The sequence below is a fragment of the Gavia stellata genome, chromosome 16 (genome assembly GCF_030936135.1).
Source record: "Gavia stellata isolate bGavSte3 chromosome 16, bGavSte3.hap2, whole genome shotgun sequence".
Lineage (NCBI taxonomy): Eukaryota > Metazoa > Chordata > Aves > Gaviiformes > Gaviidae > Gavia > Gavia stellata.
In genome coordinates, this window is record NC_082609.1 from 3776595 (window position 1) to 3787737 (window position 11143).

General features: G+C 41.9%; 1 protein-coding gene across 1 annotated transcript; it reads left to right on the forward strand.

Annotated features, from left to right (window-relative positions):
- Window positions 1–3844: 3844 nt before the first annotated feature.
- On the forward strand, window positions 3845–10951 carry CAMLG (calcium modulating ligand). Its single transcript, XM_059825356.1, has 4 exons — window positions 3845–4010; window positions 5466–5920; window positions 6598–6663; window positions 8343–10951. Exons 1-4 carry the CDS (start codon window positions 3845–3847, stop codon window positions 8532–8534), a joined length of 879 nt encoding a protein of 292 aa, XP_059681339.1. The 3' UTR covers window positions 8535–10951.
- The last annotated feature ends 192 nt before the right edge of the window (window positions 10952–11143 follow it).

Here is an 11143-nt window from a genome sequence, read left to right on the forward strand (position 1 = left end):
AAAAGCTTGGTTTGCTTTTTTGTTTAATAGTGGTAAACTTAAAGGTCTTGGAAAACCTACTTCCTGGGGCAAGTAACTTGAACAGATAAAACACTTGTAAGTGGTCAAACATGTACTGTGATTAGGCTAGTTAACTTACATTTTGTGATACAAATGTCAAAGGACATCATAGGGTAATCATTTGCTACCATTCCAGGCTGTACCTGCACGTAATTGTCAGGAGTTGCCTTACTTCAGGGGAGGAGTTTCTTTGGGGAAATTGTTCTTGTCGCTTGAGCACAAGAAGCTAAAGTTCAGAACAATGTCTTAAATAGCATGAAAAGACAATTATAGAACCAATTTAAGCTTCCCTGTCTGCTGTCTCCATAGCAAACAGGAGTATAGTTACTTGAACAGCTTTTCAGAGAATTGCACAGTTTCTAGTCATAGTGAAGAGGTTTAAGTTTTGACAGTCTGATTTTTTTTTTTTTTTTTTTCCGGGGGAAAGGGGTCTCTTCATTTAAATCATACATGGAAGCTATGCACTTGCATAGATTATGACTTAAAACTTGTGGTTTGGGTATGTTATCACTCAGATGTTGGAAATCATCCTTGCATCTAACAGCCCACCCAAAGTCTGTTTCTTACTACGTATTTTGCTACTATATCCCTTATTTTTTTTAAAAACATAAATGTTGGATATGGCTTCATTGCTTTATGTACACCAGACTAATGGCTAAAGATGTCAGTCTTTGTGGCAATTGAGAACTTTGAATTAGAGTCCCTAAGTTTTACACAGTTCTACAGAACAAAACATTATACACGAGAATCAGATGAACGCTCTTGGAGTTCTCTTCGCTTTGGAAGAAATTCTGTGTTGAACTTTCTTAGTTTATTCCCTCGCAGCCAGAAAGGCCTGCTGGTTCCCCTTGTATTGCTGTAAGGGCAATACAGGACAGATGAACACACAAACTACCTATGATGTGTCATTTTTACCTACAATTGAAAAATGAGGACACTGAAGATGAACTGCAAAAATAGGCAAGAGTGGCTCTGGCACTTAGATCTCAGCACGACAACTCCACCACTGCAAATGTGTACTCTATTTTTCTAGTTGAAGACTTTTTTTAAAACTGTTTCTGTATTTGACACATTAGTGTTCAGCCAACGTTGTTACCATCCATTTTACTTTGCTTTCATTATCGTTTTTAATTTAATGTATTTGAGTCTAAGTCCACATAGACTGTGTTGCAATAACTAGAATGATTCACTTTTATTTAGAATTAATTTCTTAACAGAGTTTAATCAAAGATGCAGAATGGCTGTTAAATAAGGGACCATTAAATGTGATTTTAAGGTTCTGTTTACTATTATGGATGTAATCCTTATAGTAAATTTAATTTTGTAAAGTAGTGTATAATATTGTAATATTAAATCTTTTGGTTTCTGAACTCAAACATTTGATCTTCAGTATGAAGTTATAAATCTTCCCCCTTCTGAATTTGAGACAGGATTTACTTGTCCTCCTTTTTACAGTTTGTAATTTTCATTGGTTTATTCCTGTAAAAAGTCATTTGTAACACATGCAAATGCTTATTTTATCTGTGCTAATTTATCAGATTTGGCTACTCAATAAAATTAATTGAAAGAACTCATGCAAGTCCATCAGTCCTTTCTTATAAATAAAAATAGGATAATGTATTTGATCAATCGAGATAAACACCATGTACCAACAAGTGATAAATTCTACTTTTAGCTAAAACACAGTATTTAGGTGATAGAAACGGAGAGGCAATTTGAGAAAATTTGGGCATTTTTTTGTCCCTCCAGAGCATCTCTGTCAGTCAGCATTGTTACTCACTCCTACCTTGGGGTTTGTTCTGCCGCTAAGCCTGCAGTGGTGCTGTACCCCACCGTGTGGTACCTGCCATCTGGCTGGAAGCTGGTCTCCAAAGCCTGCTGACATTGATGGTTGGAACTTAGCCTTCAGCAGTGTTCCCAAGATGGTGATCAATTTTATTGTAGGTAATCCTGTATCTTCATTTAACATCCTGTTTTTTCAACACCTTTTTGTAAGCGTCATTCCATCTTATGCCTGCCAATTTTTTTATAAGCTGTCATCTCTGCTGCTTCTGGTTCATCGTATATAAATTAATGCATGAGCTTGGTAGTTTGGCCTTTGTATTTAACAATTTTTTAATACAGAATTCTATCATTCTCTAAATCACTTAGTATCGTAGAAATACTAATTGGGCTTGTCAGCACAAAGTTTTTCCCTAATACATGTAACAGTCTGTCAGGCTGCTGCTGAATTTCTCCGCTCTGGTTGTGGCTTGGCGTTCAACAGGCAGCCATCCTAGCACCGGCCTTTGGAACTACAAGTACAGGATCTTGATGCGAGTCCTGCTTCTAATTGAAGTGCCTGGGGCGCAGTCTGTGAGCTAAGGAGTGCGAGTTGCTCAGTGTCAAGGATGTTGCAGGTAATTAGCTTGAAGTATTGATGGAAAGTATTCATGTCACTGTCTTCATTTGGTTTGGCTTTCAGGTACTTTTGCTATGTGTGTTAGCTATGTCAATGTTCAGCTAAGGGAAGAATACTGTGGCCCAGCTTTATCACTTTTTGTCACACAAGTAGAGGTGTGATGGACTTTTTATTGTACATAAATAGGAATATTACGCCAACTGTATCTTGATAGAAAGAACTGAAGATGCTCCCTGTTTTATAATGTTACGGTAATTCTGGAATCCTTGAGAGGTCCATGTTCCCTTGGTTTTTTCCTCAGTATGTGTGGTGAATCCCTTCAGCTGCTTACCGTATTAACACCAGTGCAGTGATACTACATGAATGTGTTCACTGGGAATATAATTTGGGAAGCTGACCTGTGCTGCCTAACAGTCCCCTAGAAGGCATTTCCCTGCGTTGGGTGTCCCTTTCCTGCACACCTGAAAACATCTGTCTGCTGGCACTCCAATAAACAGCGTATTCTCTTCCCGCAGTTGGAGTCTGCCCAGCGATGACAAATCAACTTCCTAAATTCAGCCGCACGGCAGCACTCAAACCTTTTCCAACAGAAAAAAATCCCTGTTCCGTGCAAGGAGCGAGCGGGGGCCTGCACTTTGTAGTTTAAACACCGTGTGCTGGAAATTAAACAGCTCTGTGAACACAGTCTTGGGAATACCTCTGGTGTTCCGCTGCTTTTGTATGGTCACAATTTTAACTTGTTTTTCTAGTTCCGGAGTGTTAGGTAAATACTACTTGGGTTAGAAAACACGAACATTCACTTACTCTAATACTTTTCTATGCAGAACGCTGCTTTCACCTCTCTGTGTGCTAAGGAAGACGTTACCATCCTGCGCTCCTCCTTACGTGGCATTGTTAAGCAGATTTTCCTCACGAACGCCGCAAGGTTACCGAACCCACAATTTTAAGCAAGCTAAGGAAGGAGCGGGCCAGCTCCGAGCATGACGGCACGTCACCGCCGGTTTGCTTTTCCCACAGGCATGCAAAAGCCCTTACCCGGCTGAAGCCGTCAGTCAGGTTTCCCTCAGCTGGGCGTCCCCCCCGCCACCACCTCAGCCCCGCTGGGCCGGCGCCGCCCCGCGGCCATCGCCCCCTCTGTCCCTTCCCGCCTCTCCGCGCCGTGATGTCACTTCCGAGGCCCGAGTGGCCATCTTCAGTGCGGGCGCCGTACTGTCAGCGAGCACGGCGCCCGGAGGGCTCTCCCCGCGCCGCCCCCTGTTCTCCTGCCCGTACGCGAGATGGTGGCGCTTGCTTCAGCGGCGGGCGGCGCTGGCGCCTGCGCGCTGAGGCGGGGCGGCCCCATTGTGCGGCGCTGAGGTAACGCCGCGGCCTTTTCTGCTCGGGATGGAGGACGGCGGTGGGGCGGGAGCGGCGCCCGCGCCCCCGGGGGCCCCCGCCGGTCTCTCGGCCTCCCAGCGCCGAGCCGAGCTGCGGCGGAGAAAGCTGCTGATGAACTCGGAGGAGCGGATCAACCGCATCATGGGCTTCCACCGGCCCGCAGCGGGCAAGGGTGAGCTCAGTGGCGGGCGGCGGTGTGAGGGCTCCCGGCCGCGGGGCTGGCGGTAACGTCCGGCTGCGGCCTCCTCCTGCCGTAGCCGCTCCCTGCAGTCTCCCCGTGGGACAGGAGCGGTGGCTGCCAGCGGCTGTTGTTTGGCCCCTCAGTGCATCTTTCGTTTCAGTGGTGCTTCAAGCGAAGCACAACCTTCTATGGTCCTCGAGAGACCCGCGGATAAAATACCTGTGTCATCAGAAACGTGCCGAGATCGGGTCTTGGGCCTGTTACTGTTCTTACATAGCGAGCAGACAAGCTGTCATTTCACTTCAAGTAGTTTTTCTTAGTTGAAGAAACGGTGAGCCTCCCCCACGTTTTCATTCAGTAACTGCTTGCGTTCATAGCTGTGTTTTTAAATCAAAGTTTTCTCACATTGGGATAATAACCAGTCATTGGATGTTTGTGGTTGCCACGCAGAATTTTCTTGCAGATTCATAGGTCATTTATATTTCTGTGCATACTTCGAGGAGGCTGACTGACTTGTCAGGAAAGAGTTCTCAGATTTCACTTTACAAGGATGCCCATAAGCCATGAATTAGTCTGCTTGAATATTGAAAAATACTCTTTAAGTGTTGGTTCTTCCTCTCTGGTAGGACCAGACCTGTTCTGCATGCCTCTCGGTTTGGTTTTTGTTCTCTGGCATCACCTCTTTCTCTGTAAGATGAGGTGTTCAGGTTTAATACAAAGCAGGTTAACACTGCTTTGCTTCTGACAATACAGAAGAACAAGCCAAAGTGTGCTTCTCCTATTGCCTGTTCATTTGTCAGTCTTTAATGCTCCTTCTGTGTGATTCACTTTCTGTAAATCTTTGCCTTTTTTTATGTTGCTGCATGTATTTGGAACAACATCTTGTGCGTGCAGTCTTGTTGCTTAAGGAAGTCCAACGTTTCCATTTTTCCATTGCTGGCTGACAGCTTCAACTTCCAACCTGCATTGCACAGCTTTCTGTCTCGTGTCTGCGCCATTTCCAAAGAGTGCCCTGCAATGCAAAGCATGTGGTACAGGTGGAGTTCTTTGTAGGCTGGCCAAGGGAGGACAGGAGTGTGCCAACTCAAGCTGTGTAAAAATATAATTTTGGTGAAGCTGATGAGCTTTTTCAGTCTGGTCCATGCTGTGCTCTTCCCTTTTCGTTATCATCATCTGTGGTGTAACCTAAGTCTGAGTGTAAACCTTTCCTTTGATACACAAGCAGGTTGTGTGTCAGCTGAGCCTATTTCTTTTTAAAATGGGATTGCTTGTATTCAGGTATGTCAGATGGCTTTGTGATTAATAATTAGCACATTTATTAATCATACATCTGCGTTTTCACTTCGGAAGCGGAGACATCAACCCAGGACCCCAATCTAGTGTGGCTAAAGTGTTGTTCCACATACCTGGTGTGCATAACTCTGTATTTTTGTTTCTCTTCTTTAGATAATGAAAGTCACACAGAATCAAAACTTCAGTACGAACAGGATAAATCAAACTCCCTTCCCATTCCTTCAGTTTCGAAGCGAATTGTGCTTGGTGATTCTGTCTGTAATATTGCAGGCACGGCTGACCATGCAGGCAGCATGGTAGACCTCAAAGGGGATAAGGACTTGTTCAGTAAAACTCCAGAGCTTGTCAATGAGGGTACAAGTGAACTCCATCACCGTAATAGAGGGGAACTGCCATCTGAAGCTGCACCGCGGCCACCTAGACATGGATTAGACCAGTACTTATCCAGATTTGATGAAGCTCTGAAGCTGAGGAACCAGCTGATGAATGAGAAGCCAAGCCAAGAGAATGGGAATGCAGTGGAGGAGTTTGACTCTTTCCGCATTTTTAGATTGGTGGGATGTGCTCTGCTTGCCATTGCAGTCAGGGCTTTTGTGTGCAAGTACTTGGTGAGTTCAGGGAAACAAACCACCCTCTTCTGTTTTGCTAGTTTACTGCAAACTTACTGTGAAATACTCTTTACCTAGGGCTGTAGTCTATCAGTAGTGACTGAGTTGGGAACTTAAGGCACTCCAGTTTCCAACAACCGTATAAAACAGTGTTTGAAGAGCAGAAGCACTGGAATAGTTGTTGTAGCTTAAGTCCCCTGCAAGTTTATTCCCATCTTTGTAAGCATGAGTCAACTGCTCTTCTAGTTTGGAGTCTACAAAAGAATAAGTAAGAACAAAAATAGTTGTCCCAAGATAAGCAGATCCTGCTCATCTATCAGTCTTCTGAGAAAAGTAGCTCCCCAGTATTCCAGGTGTCTGCCAGTTCGTCGTACGGAGGCGTGTGGCTGGCGCAGCCTGCCACCTCCTGGGTCACCAGGCTCATTTTTACACAGTGCTGCACGCTGCTGCGATTTCAGGTTTCTAGGCTCAAACAAAATAAGGCAGAACCTTATTTTTGACATGTAACCTGTTTACTTAGGTTTGTAATATTAAAGAATATTGTTGCTATTGTCCACATATTATTTTTTTACCTACCTAATTTTCTTCTATGACTTGGGAAGCATTAAATTTCTGTGTTTTCTTAGCGATTACTTCTGACCAAGTTAATTTTCGTATATTCTTTTCTGTTCCTTCAGTCAATATTTGCACCATTTCTTACTCTACAACTTGCTTACATGGGACTGTCCAAGTACTTTCCAAAGGTAAAATATTTTTTTCAGAATTAGATTAATTTGAAATGTTTATAAACTTGTGCTGAGATTGTATTGTTTGAGGACCAATGCATGTGAAGTATTCTTCCCTTGTTTTAAACTGTAGAATTGAGAGTTACTAAATGCTGATTGTTTATACTAGTTTTTAATCTTCCCAGATTTAGTCCAAATCTTTTTTAGAGTTGCTGTGAAAATGTGACCAGCAACTTGTTTAGCTGTAGCCTAATTAAAAGCATCTGACCAGCAAAGTCAGGTAGTTCTTTCACGTATTTAGGAAACTTTTGCTTTTCTCCTAGACCGTGCTGTTCTGCGGTTACTGTTCACTCTGTCAACAGCCGTTTTGCATGTGATACCTGGACAAAATTTGGGAGGATGATTGTTATAAAATGACACAGTCCTTGGGGTTTTAAGGGCTCTGCATTCCATTGCTAGTATCACTTTTGAAAGGCGACTTGAAATGAGACATTTACTTGTGTGTGAAACTTGCTGCTTATTAGCAAGATTTGCTACATCACTTGCTTTATGTATTTACACCAGTTAATTGTGCTGAAGTATTTGTTTGGTTGATGATTTTGTTAGGCCTACAGTGTAAAGTGGGATTGAATGATGCTCAATCCATAGTTGAAAGGGTACATTTGCATTTTGAAAGGAATAATAGATTACCTGTAGAAAATCAGAATAAATCAGCGGTTCTTTTGTAGTTAAGTATATCATTGAAAACTAAACTTCATAGTAGTCATTCTAAGCTGACATGTCAAAACACAAAACAGTAGAATTAGCCTTAGACTTGCACTAGCTCCTCTGCTAGATCTTTTTGATCTTGTTTCTGCCTTTTTTAAAATCAGCTCTTCAGTTTCAGAATTTAAAGAGGTGGTTCATTTCCACAACTTGCTTTTGCTGCACTTATACCCAGATGAGCTCAATCAGCTTGTTATCCTTCATTTTCTCTCATGAAACCTAGAAAGATTCTTGAAAGCTTAATTTAGATTGGATTAAATTAAGATATCCAGCAAGTATCATCAAATTACCAAAACTTTCAGCCACTATCATCTTTGGCTGCCTGTCAGACTTTGCATCCTCAGGATTTGTCATCTTAAGGACAGCTTTCAAAAGGGTTTCGGTGTGTTTCTGAGTTCAGAGGATAAAACTGTCAAATGGAGCCATACTAAAATAGAAAGGAACAGTTGGTTTTCAATTCTAAATCATTTTTCTGGGTTAGAAAAGTAACAGTATTTTTTTGCCACGTAGTGCGATGAGATTAATCCTGTTCCGCCAGTGGAGATGCCTGTCTTGGCTTCTTACACCCATATTGCCCTTGTCTGGGACTCATCCCAGTCATGCAGAAGCCGCTGCACGGCCCCACTTTACAGCCTGCTTGGAGTGCCAGTGTGAAGTAGGCATGATATCTGTGATTAATTTTATCTGCTGTTAACCAGCCTCTCACTCAGCTCCAGTGGATCCATCACGGCATGAATCTGTAGCTAGGATAAGTGTTGTGGATCCTGGAGTGCGCCTGGAGAGAATCAATCCAAACCTCTTACCAATGAATGTGGAATGTGCCTGGCTGTGCGTGAAATTGGCACAACATTCGTGACATGTAAAGCAAAATTGGATTATAACCGAGGAACTAACATAATACTGTTGTGGTTTTTTTTTTTTTTTTCTTTTAGTGTGAGAAGAAGGTGAAAACGACAGTATTAACCGCTGCTCTTTTACTGTCTGGAATCCCTGCAGAAGTGATTAGTCGCTCCATGGACACCTACAGCAAAATGGGAGATGTTTTCACAGACCTTTGTGTCTATTTCTTTACTTTTATTTTTTGCCATGAACTTACTATGTTCTTTGGTTCTGAAGTACCGTGATGGCTGTAGAATTCAACACAGTACTTACACTAAAGCTTTCTGGACTGTATTCCTTTAACGTCTGACTGTGCAGAGAGGTTTAAACCTTCATTAAAATTCTTACCTGTTCAAATGCTTGAAAGGAGCCTTAAATCCAGTCATTTTGGGAAAGGAAGAGCAGGGTCCCAGACTGCCAGTTGTATTGGTTCAGTTTGTTTAAATACTGTGTCTGCCTGTTACAAATGTGAAGAATAGGATGCAAGTGTCAGTGGATGATTTATTTGGTTTAGTTAGATAATGCCCTTCTCAGCCTCCTTCATAAACATTTTTAAAGCTGCCTTTGTTTTCAGTAAGAACAAAGAGGAGGGAATTCCTTTCAGCAGAACCATATCTATATCTATATATATCCGATATGACTATAGCTAACAAGAACTGCTCATTTTGTGGTGTTCCCATTTTTTTGAGAAAGCTCTAACTAAAAGAAATCCTTGTATTCTGTTGTTCAAATTCAGAATGTTGAACCAAGTAGCTGCTTCTGGAGAACATTGGTGAAACATGCCACTTTGTTGTCCTAATCCTTGCCTTGCTATACATTATTTGTTGTGATTGTGATTAATTTCATTTGATGATTATCATGCAAAACAGCTAAGCAAAACCAACAACAAAAAAGTCCTGCTGCTGACAAAATGTCATTAATCAAAAAGTGGGAAGAAATAAAATTGTTAATATCACCTGTTTGTGAGTTTCCAGCAAACTAATCCTAGCGTAGCTCAGTCATGTGCTTTCATTCTGATGCCTGTTTTTTTTATTTTAACAGTTCCCCTCATGAGGAGAAAGTTGTATATCTTGGCAACCAACCTGCAGTATCAAAGGTTTGCTCTAGTATACGTAAAACTTACAAGGGAACTTTTTTTTTCCTAGCTCCTTGCAGTATTGTATAAAGCAACTTTTAATATGACGTTAATTTCTGCAGTTTGTCTCTGTTTATTGCCAGACATTTGCATGTAAACAGGATCTTAATTGCGGAGCAGTTCTGCTCCAGTTGTGTAACACTGCAGCCCAACAGTATAGGGTCTTTGATTCAGCAGAGCTATTTATGTTAACTTTTTTGGTGTGTTTCTGAAATTTCCCCAATGAAATCACAGTAGCCATTCCTGTTTAAATCCTATATACTACAAGTGACAGTGAAATAAACTAGTGCTTTGAGTTGACTACCACGTGAAGATCTAGGTATGAAGGGAAAATAGCATTCTGTATTTTTTCCAGCCACATAGGTGAAAAGAAGACAAATACGAATGAATCCTGTCACTGGATGAAGTAGCAAGCTAGAGAATGCTCTTGTTTTCAATCTCATTGATTTTGCACAGTGAGAGTAAGGAAGCGTCATTCCAAATAGTCAGCTTAAAAGCTGATAATCTGTGAAAATTTCTATCGAAGCTATATTTGGTATTATTTTCAACTTGTAGTTTTCTGTTTAGAGTCTGAACTTTCAGGTAATCTAGGCCAATTCCCTTTTTTTAGCATAGAGAAACACCTATGTATCTTGGTATTTGTCTGCAGAAATTTTTTTAGGGAGCGGAAGTGTTTGATTATGCCTCTTTAAATGGCCCCGCTTTCTGCTTATTCTTTTCTGTTAAAGCTTCCTGCTCTAATTTTAGCGCTGCATTTCTGACTCCTAAGTTAGATATATGTTTGTGGCATGAAAACGAAGCTTACGTTTTGATTTGACCATTTTCAGGTATTTTTTTTTACTGATTATTTTACAGTGAGTATCATGTTACAGGTGTCCAGGGCTGGGCTGCAAAAGATTCTGACTTAGGTCTATTAGCACAAATACTTATTCAGAAGCTTTAAATTTGTTTGTAGTAGAGAGGAATTTCAGAAAAATTAAATATTGTCATTTAAATTAAGGTTGAGATATGTAAATGATGAGTTTGCTCAAAAGTTACACTTGTTCTGACTGTGTTTATATGCCCAAATGTAATACAAATAAATTGCAAAAATACTGTGTACTAACAGCTGCAAAAAGCAATGGATTTTTAATCCTCAGCGTAAAAATTTTAATCCTTATCAGCTAAACACTAAGAAAAGAGCTGACCCACCTGCTGTACATCCACTCAACCCCTTGCACCATCCTTATACTCAAGGAAAGATGAAGCGGGTTTTCTTCTCAAGCGCTGAAAAAGAAATCTTGCTGCAAGACCTAACCTGGAACTTTTCAGCCCGTAAACACTTGTTTTTGTCTGATGACTTCAAGATGGGCTGGAGGAAGCTGCCCTGCCCTTGGGTGAAGGGGCACGGCCCCAGGAGGGGCTTGTGCTAAGTGACCCTTCCTCCGCTTTGGTCAAGAAATGAATCCCCTTTAGTCTGTTTTTAACTTATCTCTGTTCATGTACATAATTCTGTTTAATGTTTATTGCCAAATTGATTGTTTTCTATTAAAGTATATTTGTTACCCCCTTCCTTGGCGGTTTGTCCTGGCTCGGGAAGAGGGCTGTGGTGCGCGGCGGGTGCCTTGCACCAGGAATCCCGCCTGGGCTGGGCTGCAAGGACAGGGCTGAGGCCTTTGCCCGGGCAGCTGCGATGAGCGGGACGGCGGGGCGCTGCCCGTTTCGGGGGCGCTGCCCGTT